The 22,997-nt window shown below is 45.6% G+C and overlaps 1 protein-coding gene across 2 annotated transcripts in view; it reads left to right on the forward strand.

Moving 5' to 3' along the window:
* Window positions 1-4,702: 4,702 nt before the first annotated feature.
* The window catches only part of AIG1 (androgen induced 1), a 210,369-nt gene continuing 192,074 nt past the window's right edge, over window positions 4,703-22,997 (forward strand). The window contains exons 1-2 of one of the 2 annotated variants that reach the window (XM_059713615.1): window positions 4,703-5,081; window positions 5,623-6,011. In XM_059713615.1, the coding sequence (XP_059569598.1) occupies window positions 4,941-5,081; window positions 5,623-5,643 (162 nt within the window). In that variant the 5' untranslated portion in view covers window positions 4,703-4,940 and the 3' untranslated portion in view covers window positions 5,644-6,011. Of the gene's footprint in view, window positions 5,082-5,622; window positions 6,012-22,997 lie in introns of those variants that run through there. The other variant, XM_006265734.4, reaches the window with a different exon arrangement.

Below are 22,997 nucleotides of genomic sequence, written 5' to 3' on the forward strand. Positions count from 1 at the left end.
GGTAGAGAACAGGGGACACTGATGTTATGGATGTACATACATTTGGAGCCATTTTCAAGTGGGAACACTTCAAAAGGACCTGTTAAGCTGTAGTTCAGTGGTTCTCAATCTTTTTTGGGGGACCACTTGAAAATTGCTGAGGGTCCAGCAGACCACTTAATAAACTCTTTTGTTCTACAAATCAAAGAACACAATTCATATTTTAATATCAGTAGTCTTACCTTTCTAATGTGATGGATGTGGCTGTTTTTTCTGAGCAAAATTCTGGGAAGTCAGGTGTAATGTTTGTCAGCTTTAGCCTTAGGTCACCTTTCTCCAGACCACCTGAATGGAACTCACGGACCATAGTTTGAGAACATCTGCTGTAGTTGTTACCTGTTGACAAGCTTGGAGTGATGGAAATGTAGTAAAACTATTTTGTCCAGGATATTCATAGTAGGGTGGGTAAGGAAATTTGATTGCATAGAAGTCCTTGCTTCTTCATTTTTCTTTAACAATAGCTTTCCCAGCTGACAAATTGATTTGGTCTTTATTCCTCCAAGACTTCCCTTTGAAGAAAAGTTCAGGCACAAAGAATGTTTCCCTTTGCTCAGTTGGAGGAGTCTCTTCATTGTGGATTGGCTCATGGAATTATTTCTTTCCCAGTTGCTGACCCAAGAGTTGAAGGAAACTTCTTCCTCTTGCTCCTAAACAAGTACAAGAACCTTATCTATGCTTTTGCTTCAGGCTTCCTCTTCATGACTAGAAGTAGGACACTTAAATGATCCTAGGAGAGGTTCATTCAAGAGAGAGTTTTAACTGCTCATTACCTGAAAGATGCTAGATGTGTGTCTTTGCTATGAAAAAAGAAAGCCCTCCTCCTTCCCAAGGCTATTTGAGTTAGATTATTTTAATAGAATAAAAACAGGGCACATCCACACATGTCATTAATGTGCAGCAATGAACTCCAAAGCTGACTGCTCCTGAGTTTATTGCTCTGGGAAGCTCCTGGGCATGCAGTTTACACATGTGCCCAGACCACCGCACATTAAGCCAGGTCAGAGCAGCCCCAGGTGGCAGTGGTCCCAGCGGGTCAGCCTGCCAGCCCCAGGCTGCTCCAACTGGGGTCAATGTATTGAGGAGGACCTGGCTGGGGCATGAGGAGGGTGCTTCAGTCTAAGGGTAGCTGACAGGTCTGCAGTAAATATCAGTAAATGTATCCTATAGATGCGCCCACAGTGATACATGTCACAATCCAAAGTTGTGAGTTTTTGTTTGTGCGTGCTTCGGCATCACTAAATTATGTTCCTGCTAAATTGCAGCTTCCTTGCACGGTGGAGTTCTCTGCTGCAGAAGAGAACTCTGGTGCAACAGGGAATTTCCCGCCAATTTGTAGCTTTCTTTGCATGGTGCATTTCTTTTACATCTCAGAGATGCACGGTGCAAAGGAGTTCCCGCCATTTGTATGAAGATCCATGTCACGTTATTGGCCGATTCTAAATTATGCACACGTGGCAGCTAGCGATTGGCTTGTTAGCCGTATAAAGAGGCTTGAGTGGTTTCCGCCCAAGTTGGAGGACTCCACGAACACCAGGAGGAGGATCATCTTTGCACTGTGTGAAGATCTCTAAGCGCTGCGGATCCTTACGGACCCAACGCATTTCTTAAGCAGGCAACAGGGGTCTGATCAGCCTCTAGCCTCTTCCCATTACCGAGTGCAATCCCGGCGTATCCCACTTCCCTGCGCGCAAACAAGGATCCACGGAACCTAGCAAACTTCGTGTGAGTGAATTGTGAGTGAATCCAGAGCTCTTGTTTTTTCAAGTACTTTCTTCGGTTGGCGCGACGGGCTCGCGGTTTAGAGCCTCGAACCGAATGGGCTAGAAGAGTGTTCACGGGAAGGAACTCTAGTCCGCCTCTCTTCTTTTCTATCTGCAACTGTAACTCAAGCAAGTTTTCCTGCCTACACTGTGACCATCTTGGGTGTAAGTAAATAATCTTTAAATCAACCATTACGCCTCTGTGACTAATTCTAGCCCGTGCGTGCCTTGCCACTGCACAGTTCTCTCCGGCCCCGTGTGCCCGGGCTGCTGGCCACAGCCTACGTGCGCAAAGATGGGCCCGGCTCGCCCCCGGCCCACACAATACAGACAAAGAGAACACGCAAGTCACCAGCAGACTGTCTATATGGCTGACAAAGGGTGTTTGTGCCTGAGCGCATGAAAAGAACAATTTTTCCAACTCTGTAGTTGGTCTAATACAAGATATCACATCTACCCAAAGAACCATGTTTGCCAGTTGTACTGCACTAAGCATTTGAATACAGAAACAGAGATTGGGACCCCTGCTCTAGAGACCTTATAAACTACAGAGAACACACTTGAAGCTATTTCTTTCCTTTGAGTTTGGCTTATAACAACTCAGAGATGGAAGACATCATAGACCTGGAGATTTTAAGGTAGTTGCTTCTTAGGCTGCTTATACAGCAACGGCTTTATAAGCTAGAGCTTAATATAGTATAATGCAGAACTTTAGCCTGTCTTATAAACTGTACACTGTATGCCTTTCAGGTGTGTAACATGCAGACTGAAGAAAGCCAATACATTTATTGGAGCACAGTGGGTGCCTCTACACATTCATTAATGCACTTGAGATACTGCAGGTTTAATTTAGTACTTCCTTAATAAAGTACAAACTAAATGCACAGTAACTAGAGTTACTATATAGTAGTGCTGGTGCATAGTTATTTTGTGATGCTTACTGAATATTAGCCTAATAACACTGTGCAGTAGGTTATTAGCATGGTTTTTAACTGCCAAAGTACTGTGCAGTGTTATAAGGCTAATCCGTAGTAAGTGTCTCGTGTAGACGTGCCCAGTGTAAACAATGCTTATTAATGCCACCACACTGTTTAGTGATGTGGGATTAGTAGTAGTCACAAAACTGACTAGCTCCTCCCTTTCAAAGCTTCTAGTGTGGGCTTTAGGATGGCTACTACACATTGAAAATGAGGGGAGATAGCAGCTGTGATACTGAGTAGTTGCTGTCATTATCAAGGCTTTTAATAGCAGCCCTCTGACAGCTGCTTCCCCTTCACTGGTTCTGGCTCAGTTAAATGGTATAGTTACTGGTAGTTACAAAGTAGACAGACAGTGGGGCAGAAAGATGCTCCACTCTTAAATGTTCTATGCCTTAAAGTGGTATGCAGATAAGAGATGCTTTTTTAGAATATGTCATAAACAACAAAGACTGATACTATGTTGTTATGCTGCTAAATGAAATATGCACATAAAGGACTACACAAATACAATATTTTATATAAGGGATATTTAGGGCTTTATTCCACACTTGAGGCCAACAGTACAGGTCCCATTCGCTTCATGGAACATGCCAAGCACTTAGAAGCACATACTGCCAGCAGGCCTGTTCTTTCCTCTGTCTGATCAGCTATGACTTCCCTGCACTCAGTCTGGAGAGAAGTTGATGATTTGCCTACTCCTTTCCCTTCATCTCCCCCCACCTCCAGAGCACCCTGTGACTCACAGCCTATTTGGAGTGGACACCTGTTTTAAATGGACCCACAGGAAATGCCTATGTTGCCTTTTCATAATCTGCCTCTATGAGGGTTGGCTAAAACTCAGTCAGCTGACTAGCTTAAGGAGAGGGGGAAAAAAACCACATCTCCTGCCCACAGTCTGATGTAAGCACTGCCTGACAGCGCTTACTGGAAGGTGAAGTGACAGGGCAGGCAGCTTCTGGTGGAAGAAGAGTCTACTGTTCATTAAAACAAACCGTGACTCAATTAGACCAGGCTCATAGTGTTGTCTTGGCTGTGCCCAGTGGCATCCTGTGTCTACTGCACTCTAACAGCCTGAAAGGAAGACAAATGAAGTCCTTACAAAGGCAAATCTCCCACTGATTTATGGGCAAGGGCTCTACATAATAGAGTATATTAATTGCCATGTACATGTATATGTGTATAAGCCCTAGCTCAGGGAAATCCCGACTTTTATGGGTGAGGCCTCTACATGATAGAATGTATGTGCATATATGTATGTGTATGTATTATTGGGGTAGCTCAGGGAAATTGCCATTTAATTATGGAGCACAGCATTACGTAATAGAGTACATGAATTGGCATGTACACGTGTATGTACACATGCATGTATATCTACATGTACACGTACATGTCTGTGTGGGTAGCTCAGGGAAAATCCCCACAATTCTGGCTGATGGCTGTACATAAGAGTATATGTATATGTGTGTATATCTAGTGTGTCTGTGTGTGTATTAGAGGGTAGCTCAGGGAAATCCCACTTAATTATGGGTCACAGCTTTACATAATAGAGTATATGTATATGTATATGTATACGTGTGGTAGCCCAAGGAAATCCCCACTAAATATGGGTGAAGGCTCTACATAATCGTGTGTGAGAGTGTATTGGAGGGGTAGCTCAGGGAAACCCCTACTTAGTTACAGGGGAGGGCTCTACATAACCAAGTATATGCATCTGCATCCAGGGCATTGCTGTTTCTCTCAGCTACCGTCCCGGTGCATGTCCCGTGCACGTGCCGTGGACCAGAGAGGCCCTGCGTCCCCCCTCCCCCCTGCTGCCTTGAACTTCCTCCTCGCTCTGCACCCCCCCCGGCACGGGATCACCTGCTCCTGGAGCAGGGCAGGTTTTTGCAGATCGCCATGGCAACCCCTCCCTCCAGCACCCCCCCGGCTTGCCTTTCCTTCCCTGGGCCCGCCGGGCCGGCAGCTGCCGGAGGATCCGCAGCTGTGCCGGGCGGGGCCGGGCGCTCCCCGCAAGACGCCCTGCGCCGCTGCCTCCCAGTGCGCGCGCACTCGCATCGGCCCGCGCCGGCCCCGCAGCCGCATCCCCGCGGCCCCGGGCGAGCGGGGGGGAGGGGAACGGGAGCAGGAGCAGGAGTAGGAGGCGGGCGGCAACAGTGGCAACATGGCGCTTGTCCCCTGCCAGGTGCTGCGAGTGGCCATCCTGCTGTCATACTGCTCCATCCTGTGCCACTACAAGGCCATTGACATGCCCGCGCACCAGACCTATGGAGGCAGCTGGAAATTTCTGACGTTCATAGATCTGGTAAGTCCCCACCCGCCTCTTTCCCGCCCCTCCTCTGGGCGTGCGTCCCCTCTCTCCCTCCCCCTGGCTTGCAGCTGCGCCCGCGTCCCAGCCCTGGGCGCGCGCTCCGGGCTGGCACCTCGGACAGGGGACTTTGTCCTGGTGTCACTCACGGGAGGGGACACGACGGAGATCTTTCTTTTTCTCTCTCTCTCTCTCTCCTTTCTTTCTCTCTTTCTTTCTCTCTTTTTCCTTTCCTTTCCTTTTCTTTCCTTAACACTGTCTGCAGTTCCTATTTAAACAGGCCGCACAAAGCACCTCGGTGACAGCACCTGCGCCCAGGCAACAAGATCTACCATAAGGGAAGGTGGGGTGGGGAGGGACACCCCCCCCCTTCCCCCCTGGTAAATCTTCCATAGGGCATGCTACATAGCACAGTAGTGAGGTTTAACTCTCTGGCTGGCTGCCCTGCTTGCATATCCTCAGAGCACTTCAGGAAGGGTGTAGGTGCCATGTCATCTTTCTTACCCTTCTTCTTCTTTGTTTGTTTTCATGGGTGAAGGGACAAGCCAGAGCCTACTAGATCCAGCTAGCATCTGACCCATTCCTACACCCTGCCACCCACATTCACAAAACTGAAAACTTGATCTGCCGCTCTTGGCCCAGCAGAAGAATCATTATCCTGAACGCTTGCCCTGTGTCGGAGTGTCACAGCATTGTATCTGACAGATCGTGCCAGATCCAGCCAGTTTTGGTTGCAGGCTTATAAAGTCACCTGTTAGTAGACAAGAAATGTTTCTGTTTGCTTTTCACTTTAAAAATGTAGACCGTGAACTACTAAGTACAAGACCACAGAAAAAAACCTGAATCCAGCATGTGAACTGGATATCTACAGGCAGATTTGGTTTTCATAATCAGACTGCCTGAATACCAAATGATGATTTTCCTAATCCATCAGGGGAGGGGAGGGAAGGGAGACAAAAACAAACAACTCCAAAAAACCACAAGCCAGGTCTCAATACATCCTGTTATAGGATTATGGTGAAAACTCTGTCTACCACTGACATGCAACCAGCTTTTCCCCCCAAACTACAAATTCTAAGTAGAAAGAAATGTTGACAGGCCCCAATCACAATAATCTACACTCTGATGTCTCTTGATTCAAAAACATGGAAAAATCATGCATCAGCATCTGTTTCTGCTGAACAAGTATAAATGGTCCAACTGCATAAAATGCTAATACACATAATGCCTTCAAAGTTTCTGCGGCCTAAGATCTCTTTAGTTTTCAGGTGCCATATGCAGGCTTTTGTGACAGCATAACACTAATCATCATCTGTCCATATTTTTCTTTTTTTTTTTTCTTTCCCCCCATGGAAACACATATCTCAGACTGCTTATGGCAAGCTAGTAAAGTAATATGTGACTTTGAAGATGTCTAGTAAAGCAGTGGGTTGCAACCAGGTACTGCTCCTTTAACTCACAGCTGTCATCTGTCTTAGAAGGTCTACCCCACAGTTAAGAAAATGTTAATGTTTCTTTCTAGCGTAGTCTTGATTCTTGATCAAACTGTGAGTAAAGGACCTTTACTTGAATGTCTTTCTCAGTTTCATCAGATAAGCATCTTTGCTTGTTGATGTTTAGTAATGGCCCTCTTAATGTCTCCTATTAAAAAAAACACCACCTTTCTTTATTTTGATAGGGGAACCTCTTGTGAGTTTGTAATGGCCCTCTTGTGTCTCGTATAAAAACACCTCTTGACCTTGTGAGGAAAGTTTGGATGCCATTAGGCACATTTCCCATATTTTATATGTTGGCTTTAAGTCTTGCAAAGCTCTTTTGTAAGCTTCAATTTCCTCAACCATTTGTAATGTTCCTGCATCAGTCAGATTCAAAAGATGTCTAGACAAAATATCAGAAACACCAGAGTTTTGGCAAGCACATGTTCTCACTGTGGATAGTATCTCAGCAAGGAGAGGTTTAGTCTTTGATATCTCCCTGGCAATCATAGATGATGTGTAAGTATTGACAGTGTGGGGGGGCACAACTCTATGCTGCCACCACCCCCACTGCTGCCAGGTGCTCACTTTGGCTGGGCTGCAGCCCTGTGCCCTGCTGTTGGGGCAGAAACCGGGGAGGGCATTTGTCCCCTGTGCCCACCACACACATTGCCTATCCTAGCAATGCGGCATGAATTCTTGCTGTTCAGTATGGGTACTAGCAGTTTGTGGGCACGAAGATGTGAATTTAGAACTCTAATCTGAACATGTCATTTGGAAACTTTTCACATGCCCAGACTTGAATGGGACGCTCCTCAATCTCAGCAAGATTTTCAGCATCAGGTAGTGTAGTAAAGACTTGGTATCTGAATTTAATACGTTTTTTCATGAAATGACAGTCTAGAAGCTAAGAGACATTTAAAGCAAACACTAAAGACAGCTAATTTGGACAGTCTCCTTGCAGTAGATTTATAATCCTCTCCTTGTTTATTCAGGTAATTGAACAGTCAGGTCCTATTAAACTACTAATTGTAGTGTTGCAGGGGTTTAGGTTGTAGCCGTGTTGGTCTAAGGATATAGGCAGACAAGGTTCCTTGGGTGAATTTGATATCTTTTATTAGACCAACCCAATTGTAGTGTTGTTTGGTGAGAGGGTAGAAACCAAGGTTAACGGTGGCTCACCCTAACATGCTCATTGATATATTCCTTATTTATGAATTATGCCTACTGATATAGAATTTGGATCTCCATTCCTAAATTATTTTTCTTTAGATGCTAATATTCATGTATGGTCTTTCTTGCTTTTAAATTAAGGGGAAGAAATAGCTCCTAGTAATGCTGACTGATGATTTTGCAGTTGTAGAATGCAGCATCCTTTGTAGTTCTAACAGCAATGGAAGATTTACCTAGTTCATGACACAGTATTGGGAATGTATATTATCACTCAGCATACAGTAATGTTTACCTGCAGCTACGAACAACTGCCTACTTTAATTTCTGTTCTTGAAATTTTGAGAGGCCTTCAAAGGAGTAATAATAATGATGTTCTCCTGTTAGCACAATGCAAAGGAGGTCAGTAATGTTTTACTCAATTTACAAATTTGGTAAACTTAGACACAAAGAGGTGAAATGCAAGTAGCATGAGTTGGGGGGAGACACAAGACTGGCTTGGTCATCACTGTGCTACTGGCAGCACAGCTACTGATGCTGCCTCATTCACAGCTGCCACCCAGGGTGCTCAAACACCCAATTACATCTCTGGTGAAATGACTTGTGTAAGGTCAACCAGCAGGCCATTTGTAAAACCAGAAGTAGAGTACAGGTTTCGGGAGCACCAGTGCAGTGCTCTTTCATCTAGGCTGCATGCTACCTTATATTCTTGGTAAAAACTTCTTCATAGCTTTGTTGCCTTACTTTTAATCCCATAGGTCTAACCAGGCCTCAGAAGTTTACTTTATACAACGTGGTAAAGAACAAAGTGCATGCTGGATTCTTCATAGTGTAAACTATCTTGCTTTATTTAGGTGCCTTCATAAAATCTCCATTCACCATGTAAAATGTTCAGAGTTTGTTAGTAGAGAGCCAACAGTTTACACTTTCAAAGTTAAACAGCACTTTAACCTTCTGTTGAGTTAGGACTGGTGTTGGAGCATTTAGCACAAGGGGACGGGGGCGGGGGAAATTATTTGGCCTCAGGAACCACATAGGAAGTTTTGATGAGTTGTGGTAGGCTGGGTCAGCACCCCACTCCTGCTTCCCCCTCCACTGCAGGACAACTCGCCAAAACTCCTTATGTGGGATGGGGCCATGGGTGGACAGGGAGCAGTGTTTGAGAGCAGGATGGGTAGGTGAGGCTGGGATCATGGGGAGGAGTTACAGGGCAGTGACAGCATGGGGCTGGGCCCTAAAGCCACTCCTTACACACCCCTGCTCTGTGGGAGGGGACGCATGTGGGGGGAGGGGAGGCTTGGGTGCTACATCCTGGGAGCCAGCTGGGGGCAAGGGAAAGGAGGAGGGAGTGCATGCAGCACTTCTCACCCTGGTGTTGTGGTCCATGGCTTCCCCTGCAGCACTCCACATGGGGCTAAGCCCTACCCAGTGTAGCCCACACCTTGCTCCAGCCCACTCCTGGCAGCCCAGCCCTAGCCAGCACACACAGCTTACTAGCAGAGTTGCTCACAGTGCAGCTGCAGCTGCCTGGGTGCTACTTGGCTCCCTTTGTTTTCAGCTTTAGGTGGCTTCTCTTCCTGCTCCTGTTGCACTGCTCCAGGTGCAGAGGAAGCTTCAGACAGGTGGCTTCTGCCCCAGTGCAGGAGGCTCTGGCTCTCACCCATCCAGCTGGGTGGAGTGGGTAGATGGCAGCTGGCAGCTGGAGCCAGAGTTCTATATGGAGGGGAAGGAGCTGTCTGGCTGAAGCTTCTTCTCTGCCTGGAGCAGGAACAGGAGGAGGAGCCACCGCTGGAAGCAAGGAGAGATAAGCAGTACCTAGGCAACTGCAGCTGCACCAGGAGCCATCTCATTGGAAGTTGTGCGTGCTGGCCTGAAGCATGGCATGGGCTGTCCCAGGTGGGGCTCATCCCCATGCAGAGTGCTTTGGGGGCAGCCATAGGCCAGATCCAATCAATTGGTAGGCCATTTTGCCCACCCCTGATTTAGCAGACAAGAGGTTAGCCAGTCGTGTAATGGTGGTGTCATTTTGATGCATCTGTCATAAGTATGTGTTTGAAATTTAGGATTGCTGCTTGGTGATAGTGAAAATATAATAATGAAACCATGACATTGTGGGTTTCAGTGTGGGCCAAGTAAGCTCATTCAGGAACTTGGGTCCTTATCCAGCGGCTGAAGCCCATAGTATTGTGACTTTAGGGCTAGAGACAGAGATTCAAAAAGCCTGAGCCTGAATTGATTCAATTTTGCTGGTTCGTCAAACCTGGCTATGCTGAACCAGTTTGTAACCACACAGACATCCCCTCTGGACTGAGGAAATGCAGACACATGCCTCCAGTGGCTCAGGCTAGAAGCCGGGGGAGCGCTAGAGCAGCCCTCCCTTCCCTTCCACAATGCTGAACTGAGGCGGGGCATGGCTGGTCCCCTTGGATTAGGGAGGGGTTCCCCCTCCACCTTGCTGCTCAGGATAGAGCCAGCAGGGAGTTACACAGCATTTACTTACACAGCAGGGAGTTACACAGTGTTTATCAGCCCATCAAGAAAACAAAAACCTTTGTCATTAATTCAACCTCTTAGCTCCAAAAAGCTCTCACTGGACACTGTCCTGTCTGCCTTTGTCCTGTCTACCTTACACAGACATCTCTTGGCATTAGCTAGCATACCACATGCTGGCTACAGTCTGTGCCCTGGGACAGGGGAGTAGGGAATCCCTGCTTGAGTAGAGAATAGTGGTGGTGTTGGGAGGGGAGGGGTGGAGCAGGGGGAATCCAGGCAGATACTGCTGTGCCTGCTGTCTCTGCCAGAGTTCCAGCTAGGGAGCAGAGGGGAGGGGCTAGTTCAGCTCTCTGGAGCAGAGAGCCCTGCCCAGGGCTGCAAAGCATCTGGAATGCTGGAGGAGTCTGGTTTATCTTAAACCAGAAAGGGGTCTGCGACAGATGTTGCATAAACCAGTGTAAGCCAAATCAGTTAAGTCTGATACTACATTCAACTAGGTTTATCTCGAAGTGTTTTCAGCCATTTCCAAACTGGTTTATGTACAATGAATGTCTGTTCTGTTACAGGTTTAAAGCAGTTCCTGATCACTTAAACAGATTTATGTCTAATGACTGTCTCTAGCCTAGGGCTACCAGTACCTGAGCTAATTAAACAAAAACTAGTTGGGATGATTCTCCATGTGTTGCACTACAGTCACACCTTTGATTGCAGCATAGCCATACCCAACTATACTTGTTGAAGGCTCTTTTCTGCTCCTTTCAATTGGGAAAATCTTCAGTATTGTAAGAGTTAGATTTTATCCTGCCATTTCATATGGCTACCAGTTAGGGAGAGGGATTACTGAGGTGAGGCAGAAGTATATAGACAGTGGATAACTGGGATGAGAGGAAGAGTGCAAAGGAAGAGGTTTCATACTTTGCATTTGTTTGTGTGAAAATTATGAGGGATGTAGCCAAGTATTAAATCAAACGTCTTTAGTGAAATTTTCTAGTCTAAATCATTTCTAACTTGTATCATCCAACTCCTGATAGAAAATTTTATTCATCCACCTATAGAACAAAGTTGGCATAAAACAAGGCACAGTATTGCACACATGCATACAATAAGAGTAGCCTCCCCACGCCAACCCCTTTTTCACTCAGTGAATCTCTGCTGTAGCACCAGTTGTGACTTTCTTTTTAAATTAGGTCTAGATAACTATGATTTGTTAGTAGCATTGCCTTGACTATACCAGCAGTTCTTGACCTTTTTACACTGTTGTACTCAGCTTACCTACTTTATAAAATAAACCTAATGCACCTCCTTCTGCTGCAGCCAGTTCATGGTCTGGCCCCACATGTGCCTCCTCTAAACAGGTGCACCAGAGTCTAGGGTTCAATTCAAATAACACTGGTTCTGCCTGACTTTCCAGGCTGGCATGCCTCTGCCACCAACCAGAAGGAAGTGTTCTGCATGTTTCTGTTTAACTGAGAGGTGTATGTAGGGCTGAACTGATGAGCAGCTGCAGCAGGAGGTGCTGTTCCTGCCTGCAGTGGGTTTCTTTGATAAAACTGCTCCTGCCGTACTTGCTTCAAAGACAGGCTTCTCGTGTCTTTCCTGGGAATGGAGATGCATGGGGCACTTGTGCTTAGTTGCAATGGCACTGAGGTTGATGCAAAGAGTCTTGTGCCACCCCAGTTGAGAATCACTGGAATATATTCATACCTTGTGATTCATGGCACTGAAGCTAGGAAGGGACTGATCTTTTTCCTTATGTACAACTTTGAAGGGATTAGCTAGATAGTTTGTTATTCCTTTAAAAAGTGAGATTGCCAGTGAAGTTATATATAAGAAATGTCCCAGGGGGCACATGGGGGCGGGCAGGGACAGAACACCACCACCCCTCACAGGAGTAAGGCCAGGGCAGGGCGAGAGCAGGATCACACAGGTGCCATGCTGCCATCGCTCCACTGCTAACCATGCCCCCGGTCTGCATCTGGCTGCTCACCACCCCTCTCCCATGCTCCATGTCCAGCCACTCACCACCCGCTTCCCTCCCAGCTCTGCATCTGGCCTCTCACCACCCCCATGTGTAAGAAAACCCCTGATGTATAAGAATGATGATTTGTAGTAACACCTCATAGATGAGTTGCTAATGAGCTAATTAGGCCAACCAATTGACTGCTCCAACATGTAGTGGCAAATTTTTATGTCCCTTTAACCTTAGAAAAACTTTAAAAACTATTTCTGTGATCTGGCAGACATAAATCTACATCTGATTCATCAAGTGTATTGAATAGTCCAAATCCCAGTTGAAACAAGGCTGCTTTTGACGTGACTTGAAACTGAATTAATGCTAAAAGAACTTTGGATTTCTTCCACTTTACTGCCATGATTTGAATCTGTCGTCTTGTGGTCATCCTTGGCAGATGCAATGCATACCTGTAAATTTGCTTGCAGAAAACTATATTACATTTTGTCCAATTTCATTAATTACCAGAGTAGAGTTTTTAAAAGATTTTGAGGGAGAAAAAACCTGAGGCATTGTTTTGAGATCCAAACTGCAACTTGAGTTAGGTTGTATTCTGTTTCTAAGTCTGACATGGTGTGGCAGGACACTGTTTGTGCCTGCCACTTTAAAGGCTGGAAGCCAGCAGCCAGCAGGTGCCTGATGAGGGCAGCCATTTTAGATTCAAGGCTGATCATATAGACAGAGCATTTTGCTGCTGGGAGGCCAGGCAAATACATTGCCTGGCTTCAGGGCTGCTGGTATCGTCGGGAGGTAAGGGAGGAGCTGTAGGGGATGGTCAGGAGGCTCCTGGTCCTGGGCATGACCTAAAACTGCACCCTGCCAGGAGTGGGTAGCCTGGTGGGGTTCCCAGTGGTGCGGGAGCCCCCAGGAAATACCAAGCCAGTTACCATCCTGGTGAAAGGTGGGTCAGGGTGCCTTAACCCCTAGCCCCCACAACCGGGTAGGTTACCCCTTTGTAGGGTCTGGAGGGTAGACCCCCAGAGAAAGAGAGTGAGGCCATAGACTCATGTCTGTCTGGACTTCCCCTGACTGGTCAATGCTGGGGCCAGGACCAGAAGGGTCAAAGGGCCAGGGGCCCACCATGAGGAACGCCCAAGAGCCGAGGGCCTGGGGTCCCGACTGGCCTAGAGGTGGGCCAGGGCTAGTGGAGCCAAAAGTTCTGGGGGGACCACACCCAAAAGGGAAAGCAGTTCAGGGAGCTATGCTGCCCAGGATGAAGGTGGGTTAGGCCGCCGGAATGGAGGGACCATAGAAGGGTTCAACACTAGGATTATGGGGCCCAGCATGGGGCTGGTGACTGTGAGAACAAATGGATGCCATCTGTGAGGCTTGGGCTGCAGTGTAGGGGAGGATTGGAGCCGCAGATAGTGCTCCCTGGCATCGGGGCAAGAAATGGGCAGTCTCCTGCTTGATTAACATCTATTAAATAATTACCAACAAGGCATGGCTGGTGAGAAGGCGGGTGGTTAGCTCAGAAACAGGTGGGTGGGCCACTGGGAAGTTGGCCCCGAGCGGCCCCCTGTTACACATGGATTTGGTGTATAAACTAAACTTATGGGTGAAATCTCCAGTGCAGAAGACACAGGCAAAATCCTGTTTGTCATGTTCAGAGAGGCTAATGTATATATCGGTTTATCCAGATTGTCTGCACCATGGTGATTTTCAGATTTTGTGATCCTTGCTCATCTGAAGTTGGTGTACATGTCTCTGTCAACAGTTTTTTAGGTTTTCTTCATTAAAAGCTTACACAAGTGTAACATATTATTATTTATTATTCTTAAGGGTGATTCACTAACATGTTTAGACTTCAAACTGTTCTTTCTGTGACTGCTGAAAATATAATCAGAAAAATGCATCAATTTACAGAATAGGAAACTAGGGGATTGCATTTAAATGATAACAAGGTGTGGTTTCTTAATGGTGCTTAATGCATTTGAAAAAAGAATGATATATATGTATGGGAGCATTTTAATAAACATTAGTTTTAGAGCTCTCTCTCTCAGGTTGTAAATATGTCATAAAACAGTTATGTATAGCCCTCTAGACACTCTAATAGAATGTAATACACAGTAAAGGTGCACTGATACATCGGTCCAATATTGGATCGGCACCGATATAAAGAAAATTGACTGTATTGGAAATCGTTTTTTTTTTGCCTGATGTGGCCGATAAATGCCCCATGCTTTCGTGCAGCTGCAGTGCAGCATGGAGGCAGTGGGGAGCATAGTCTGGCAGCTTGGAGAGCTGCATCTAGCTGGTAAGTCTGTTGTGGTGGAAGGGGTGGGGGGAGAGATGGGGTGTGGGGGGGGGCAGATCAAGGCCTCTATGGTGAGCAAGAGAGTGGGGCTGGGGCCGGGGCTGGGGCAGGCACTTCCCAGCTGGGGTGGGGTGGGGCATGAGACAGCTGCATCTCATCTGGGGGGTGTAGGGAGGGGGGGCAGCTCCCGCTGCTGTGTGCACCCCGGGAAGGCATGGGAGCAGTGTGCCCCTGGATTTGCAAACAGGGTGGGGTGGGGCGGGCTGCTGCTGTGGGATGGGGCTGGAGGCTGCACTGGGCTCCTCGCAGCGGGCCTGGGCCAGGATGCACTTGGGGCAGGATGGGTGGTGACAATAGGAGGGGGGTTGGAGGAGCTATGGTGAATTTGGGGTGGTTATAGGTCCCCAGTGCCACCGCTACCCGCCTTGAGCGCAGTCCAGCCCCCACTGAGAAGAGCCCAGCACAGCCCCCAGCCCGCAGCGGCAGCCTGCCACACCCCATGTGCAGATCCAAGGGGCACACCCCCCCCCCCATGCCCTCCCAGAGTGCGTGCAGCAGCGGAGCCACCTGCCTTGTCCCCCGTATGAGCCATGGCTCCATCCTGTGCCCCTCTCCACTCTGCCCCAGCTGGGCAGAACCAGCCCTTGCCTCAGCCCCAGCCCCTGCCCCACTCCCTCCCTCACTGCAGGGGCCTCAATCTGCCCCCTCCCCCCGAAATTGGATCAGTCTTGGCCGATATGCCTCCTTAAAAATTGGCTATTGGTGTAGGCCCCAAAAATCTCTCTTGGTGCACTCCTAATATACAACACTGTTCTGTTTGTTTTTCCATTGGTCATGCAGTACCATGCAGTAAATTGAATAGTTGAAGACTGCATCTAAACTTTCTGTTTTAGCATTGTACTAGTATAGCTTTATTTCATATCTAGATTTAAATGCATCGAATGTAAATTTCATAAGAATTTGTGTATGGATACTACTATGAGATTACCTTCCAAAGAGAAACAGCACAGAGTAGGCAAAAACTTAGTTTTCTTTTTAGTGATCAAGAGTTTAACTAGTAACACTAGCACTTTTTTACTGACTTACCTTATGTAAGTTAAATATATGGTTACATAACAGTGCTTCATTATGAAACTTGGTGATTATATTTCATGTTGCCAGAGCAGTGCCATATACAGTAAAAGCTCCAGTAACCAGCACCATACAAACTGGCATGCTCTGTTAACTGACATGCCGGCTTGTAAGGTAAAGGGAAACTGGAAGTGTCCACCATGGCACTTCTGGTTTCTCTGAGCCCCCATGGCCTGGGAGCATAACAGGCTGCGCGGGGCCTGCCTCCTGTCCCATGGGGCCCACAGGGCCTGCAGGAGGGCCGGAGATGCTGCAGGAGTGGCAGCAATGCTGCGGGAAGAACAGTGACACCCCGGATGTGGCAGGAGAAGCAGCGGCCCGAACAGGCAAGGATGCCTGTTTAGGCTGCTCAATTAACTGGCATATTTTGTTATCTGGCATCCTCATTCCTGGGGGATGCCGGATAACAGAACTTTTACTGTAAGGATGAATCCATGTATGTGGTCTATCAGGCTAAGTACAGACTTCAAAAAGCCCAAGCCTGAATCAATTCAATCTTTGCAGGTTAGTCTAACCTGTATAAATTGAACCAAGAATCAAGTGAATAGACACTCACTTTTGATTCCAGAAATGCAGGCACATGCCCTCTGTGGCTCAGGCTTGAAGCCAGGGGGTGCTAGAGCAAGCCCTCCCTTCCCTTTGTCAGTGGCCAGAAAGCTGGAGGGAAGCTGAGCAGGGATGGGGGGAGGGGCAGGGTGTAGCTAGGCCCTGGCTGGCCATTTGGGGAGGGGTTTAAACCCCCACTCTGGCCGGTACAGTTCCCAGCCAGGGTGTGCCTGGAAGGGGAAGGAGGAAGAAGCCCTTGCCAGGCATTTCAGTTCCCCACTGTTGCCGCTAGAGCAGCAGGGGGCATGGCCAGATGCTGGCTCTGGCGGCAGCCTGAGTTGAAGTGGGGAAAGGAGGGGGAGATTGAAGAGGGGTTAAATCCTCCCTTGTTCCCCCCCCTTCACCTCAGGATGCCGCCGGGGCCAGTGTCTGGCCACATCCCCCACTGTTCGGGTAGCGAGCTGGGGAAATGCTTGACAGGGGCTTCTCCACCCCTGCCAGGCAGACCGGACTGGGTCCCCAGCCAGGTTTCCCATCCCACTCCCTTGTCACCCAGCCCTCACTGCTCTGGCTACAGAGCAAAGGAGCGGGGCCAACCCTGCTCTGTACAGACAGCACAGCCGAGCCCAGCCCAGGGCTGCAAAGCATGCTGGGATGCTGGGGGACTGTGATTTGATTTAAACCAGGAAGGAGTCTGGGACAGAAGTTCCAAGCAGCGAGCCCCACCCAGCCCAGAGGGCATGCTGGGATGCTGTGGGAGTCTGGTTTAACTTAAACCAGCAAGGGGTCTGGGACAGACATTGCATAAACCAGTTTGAGGCAAATCACTTAAGTCTGATACTGTATTCAACCAGGTTTATCTTAAACCAATTTCGGCCATTTTGAAACTGGTTTATGTGCACTGAACTTATGTTCTGTTCCAGGTTTAAAACAGTTTCTGTTCACTTAGGGTAAGGACAGACATTACACACAAACCAGTTTAAGTGATCAGAAACTGGTTTAAACCTGGAACAGAACATAAGTTCAGTGCACATAAACCAGTTTCAAAATGGCCGGCACCAGTTGAGATAAACCTGGTTCCACCGCTGCCAGTGGAAGTGCCAGCAGCAAAACTGGAAGTGCTAGTGGAACCTGGAAGTGCCACCAGTGCTTCTCTCAGGGGGGGTGTGGCCAATCTCAGGGGGTGCCCATGCACCTGCATGCACCCCCTACGTGTCTCCAATGGCTGGCTGCCTCTATTGTAGGGGCTCCATGATGTGGGCCTGCATGTGAAAGCAGGGGGCGGGGCTCCCTCCACTCCTGTACGGGGACCTGTGCAAGAGGGAACAGGGGAAGCAGCAGGATCCAGTGTGGGGCTTCCCCTGCTGCAAGTGCTGGAACTGGAGGCATGGGAGGTAGATCCCCAGCTATGGGCAGTCTCTGTTCCACTGTCCAAAACAGTGCCTGCCCATTTAAATGGCAGATTTAATGGGAATGTGCATGGTTAAAACTCAGTATGGCCCACTGAATAATGTTCTTAATTAGTAGAGAAAATTGCCGGGCTTGTGTTTGCACTAAAAAAATTCCTGCTGTTGCTTGTTGTTTTTTTTTAATAAAGAACCAACATAATCAGGGTTTGCTGCAACTATAGCATTCCGTGCGTGGCAAAAAAAGGATGAGAGTCTATGCATGCAATCATTTATTTTTCCTTAAACTAGAAAAGGAAATGGAACTTTTATCACCATATGCCAAGCATGCAAAACTATCAACAGATACAAAGTACACATTTTTAGTTAAATAGTAAGTAAAAATTTAATCCTTACTGACCTTTGATTGTATATTTAAAAATATGTTAATATGCTGACATATAATAGTAAATTTATAATAATATAAAATTATATGACATAAAATCCTCAGGAAACCAAATTAACAAAACTTTGAAATCCCACCAAAGAGTACTTGCTGATTATTCTTGAAACAGAAAGTAAAACCACAAAGAAAGGACAAAGTTCAGTAAATATAAATGATCTGCAACACATTTAATATTGTATAATGTAACAAGATAAACTGTGCGCTGCTTATGCAAAGACTTTCAAATCCACAGGATTGTACACCAAATGTGTATTTATCTGAAGAAAACACTGAAACAAAAATATCTCAAATTCCTTCCATTGTATGCGGTCCCTTTTGTGCTGCAACTTTTCATATTTAAGCACTACAAATGTCAGTGTCTGAATGCTGGAATGAATATAATAATAATTGGAAAGCGTGTTTCCAAAAGTCCTATATTAATTTAGGTCCTAATTTGCAAAGTGCTCATGAAACTGCTTTTAAGAATGCAGTTTTAATTCTTAATGCAATTTCAACCACAGAATGCTGTATAGACTTGAACTGCTGATAGCTTTATATACTTTTAGTAGAATTAAAGATCCTTTTATCTGAATTACTGTTCTAATAAACTTCTGAGTCTAAGACCTGCTATTCCCACTTAACTTGAAGCCCAAATATTTCTGTAGATTTTTGTCACTAAGAAAGAACATGAACAACTTGTCTGCGTCCAGATGTGTGTGGTCATGTGGTATGAGGCACCACAAACCCATTTAGCTTTCAGGTGTTCCCCATGCTGCTACCTTGCAGCGTGAGTTTGGTTTTTTTTCACCCCTGGAGATTCCAGAGTAAAAAAAATACCCCTCACGGGGGAAAAAAGTGGGGCAGTGCATGTGGCAGCACCGCACACCCCCCAAAACCAGAGCCTGGCCCACTCTGGCTGCTGGCCAGGCACCAAGCTGCAGGAACTCTGAGGTTGCAGCTTGCCTGGCTCCCAGGACACCAGGTAATGCTGCTGGGGCCAGCACAGTTGCTGGCCCCAGCCTCCCTACCCCACTTGGGGTAACCTGTGGCGTGCCAGAGGGTGAGCGGCAAGGGTGTTCCTTGGGGACAAGTAGTGGTGACACAATGTGTGCTGCTACTTCTTGTCCCCAGGAAACCAAACATGGGCGCTTGTGTGCATGCAGCTTTTGGCTTATTTTGAGGATCTAAATGGTGTTTAGTTTTTATTGTCCTCTGGGGGGTGAATTTTATCACTAGTTAATACTGTCCTAGGTTCTGCCCTGCTCAGCTGCATTTCTTCTGATAGATATATCTCACAACCTCTGAGGTGTAATTCAGTATTTGTTGCACATACAACATACCCTGCTAAATTCACCGATGTTTCATTCACCCTAGGATTTTCTAAACACACACTTCCCAAAGAGTGCAGTTTTATTGCATAGATAATAGAATCTACATTTCAGGCAAGGTTTGGACATTTTGGTGATTGGGTTGTTTCTCAGTGATAATTGACTTAAAGTGCCTAAGACTTATCTAAAATATAGTTTTAATATAGTATCAATGCTACTGGAATTTCACCTATTTGGAGTTACTGATCGAAAATGACAGTATGGTAATTTGCATCTTCAAGAAATTCCAGAGTATACTGGAAAGTGCTAAACAAAACAGGATGCAGGTAGGTTCTGCCTACATGGATAAAAAAGTGTACTTTTTCCAACTGAATTAACTTAAGTTGACTGAAAACCACATGACCAATTCAAATGACTGAACACTTCTGTTGATCATTTTAAGTGGTCATGTGGTAACCCCAGAGGGAGTTTAATTGTCACAGGATTTTGGATGGTTTGTTCTCTTAAATGGCTTTGAAGGTCTCTGTCTGTATATGTGGCTGAGATCTTTCTTTTTCTAGCCTAGCTGTATAGTATATGTGCCTGCTGGTGAATCTGAGTTGCGCATTTTTTGGGAGGGGAGAGGTTGTTTTGGTTTTGGTTTGTTTTTTTTGTGGAGTTTTTTGCTTTTGCTTTTTTGCCATTGCTTTACTTGTAGTTTATCAGGTGCCTAGAAGCCTTCTGGCATTGGCAACATGTAAGTAACAAATTGTTATTTATTATTACTGCTGTTATTATTAGACTCCAGTGGGAGTGGGAGTTCCACATGGAGAGCACAGGTGGCACATGTTCCTAAAATGTTCTTGATCAGCTATAAGTTAAAAACAGGAACTGCCTACTTTTCAGTGCTGCTATACTTTTTTAATGGAGAAATGAATGTAAAAAAATGTATCTATGAATATTCACTGAGAGATGCTTAAGAAGAGCTTGACAGCTTGAGGAAAGTGTTACAGACCACACATTTAGATAAAGTATTCCTCTGGTCAGCCCAGCATCTGTGTGGAGATCTGAAACACTGGAGGAAGGCCCTCTCCAACAAGGGAGATATAAGATTTGAAATTATGCAGACATAAAGGGACAGAAATTACACACAAACCTGTATAAGTCATCAGAAGCTGGTTCAAATCTGTAACACAACAGAAGTTCAGTGCATATAAACCACTTTCAAAATGGCCAGAACCGATTTAAAAAAAACAACCTGGATGGATGTAGTATAATATTTCACTGATGTAGGTTAAATCAGTTTGTTGAACTGTCTCAGATAACTTGAATCTGGAGGGTAACTCGCAGTCCCCCAGAATCCCAGGATGCTTTACACTTCCCCTGCAAATCCCCCCTCTCAGAGTGGGCACGCGAACCTTGGCCCAAGCTATCTACTCCACCATGGGGTAGGGTGCTTTAGCACTGCCCGGCTTCTTACCTGGGCCACTGCAGGCAGGTGGATACGTTTCTGGAATAAAAAATGAATACCTATTCACTTGCTTATCAGTTAGAGCTACTCAGCTTAGACTAACCTGCAAAGATTTAATTGATACAGCCTCAGGCTTTTTGACCGTCTGTACTTGGCCAAATAGAATTGGAGTCGTACCCAAAAGGTTCAGGTCCGTAGAGAAAGCAGGAGTCAGATAAATTGGGAGATGTTGAATTTGGGGTTACAAATTATTGAGTAGTAGTTGGCATCTAACTGGATGTTTATAAAGGGGCACGATGTCCTTCTGAATGGGAGTATGTGAGTATGTTTAGAATGTGGATCAGGCAGTGCTGAGAGAGACTGGAACTATTGATGTTCAGCAGTGCTAAGGTTAGCAGGGTATGTGAGAGGAAAGAGGGATTGAAGATGTGGAATGTTCAATATGTTAGGCAGTTCTTTGGGGCTTCTCTCCATGTATCATCCATGTAGTACATTCCCTGCACATGATGAGCTGCTTAACTCCTTTCTGCACAGTGAAAGGTGCCTGCAGAATTTTGCCCTTGGTTAGAAACCATATGCAGTGACAGATGTAGAGGTCCCCATTTGCTGTTCATTTGAGTTCACAAACAAAAATTAAAACTCTGTGCTGTGAAAATGCACTTAACCTTAATTTACCTGTTACAGCTATGTTCCAAGGAACACAAAATTTGCAGGCATGTTAGACACAACTGGTAACATTCATATTTATTCCAAGAAGTGAACCCTAAGAATGCATGAATCATAAAGGAAACCTTTATTCTTGGAATTGTCACACAGCATTGTGCTTTTAAATGGGGTATTCATGGCATTGAAAGAGAATGAAATTTTGTATGACATACGGTATATACACTCCTTATAGTTGTTTGGTGGAATGTTATTTCTAGATGCTATACATAACATGACAGGTTTTCTAATTAAAATTTTTTTATTAATAAAGTAATCCTACATAGTTTCTTATATTGCACTGATCTTGGTAGTTATTGCCTTCCAGTAGGAAATTGAACAACTGCTACTGAGGTCAATCTGCTATGTACATATCCAGTTTATAAAAACTCACTAATTAAGTTAACAAGGGATAGAAAATTACATTGCTCTGAGGTCCAAGAATTCCTTTGTTAAGTCTTGGATGGCAGTCAAAATTACATGGCTAGATTAATGGACCAGAGTCCACTACCATATGACTTTAAAGAACTAGAAAACAATGTTCCTGTATCAGTAAAAAGGCTGCCATTTGTTCTTAAGCAGGCAAAACTCTTGGGACAGAGGTGATATCTTTTATTAGACCAACTAAATACTGTAGTTGCAATTTTTTTTCTTTGCAAGATTTTGGGCTTAGATGCCCTTTGTTCTTAGCCTTATATATGTGTACCAGATACTCAGTTCAGTTCCTGAATGATGTCAGAGGCTGCGATCTTCTTTACCCCCAGGATTCAGAGATAACATGCAATAAAATTGTGAAAGCTGGTAACTCTGAAAATCAATTGGTAATGCAAATTCAAAAAAGAAAATGGTATTGTGATGAAATTATGTTAAGCTCCAGTTTACTTGTCAGGCCTACAGATATTTTGCTGTACCAGATTGGGACTCTTCTTCAAGCTATTTTACCAAACTAGTGTCAAGAAATAAGTCACTGAGTGTTGCCAACTGTTCTGGTTTTATTATGAATCTTGCTGGCTTTGGTGTTTTCCTTAAAGTCTAAGCTCCTGGAGTCACGTCACTCTTCATCTTTTCTTTTCTTTTGGAAAGGTCTGTCTCCATGGCATGGCATAGCATGACGCTGTTTTGATATACCCAAAGTTTCTAACCCTCATGATTAAAGATATAACCTTTAAAAGTATGAATTGTTAAGGCTTGAAAATCAGAAGGCAAATAAAATGTCACCCTGCCGCCCCCCCCGCATGTTTTTATGATTTTTTTTTTTTTTTACACTTGTATTTGGTAGTTCTGAAAACAAATCCCTGAATAGAAATTGATGTTATAGTAGAAAATAGACCATACTGGACAATCGGGCATCTCAATTTATTACAAATATTTTTAGTTGGGTATTTTTTTCACATTTCAGGTGAAGAAAATAGTACATGCTAATAAATAATTTAAGTGATTTTTTTTCCCCTCCCATCATTTCAGAGATTGAAATTGGCATAGTTTTGAAATAGGCTTAGAAACATTTTTAATTTATGTTT

The sequence above is a fragment of the Alligator mississippiensis genome, chromosome 1 (genome assembly GCF_030867095.1).
Source record: "Alligator mississippiensis isolate rAllMis1 chromosome 1, rAllMis1, whole genome shotgun sequence".
Classification (NCBI taxonomy): domain Eukaryota; kingdom Metazoa; phylum Chordata; order Crocodylia; family Alligatoridae; genus Alligator; species Alligator mississippiensis.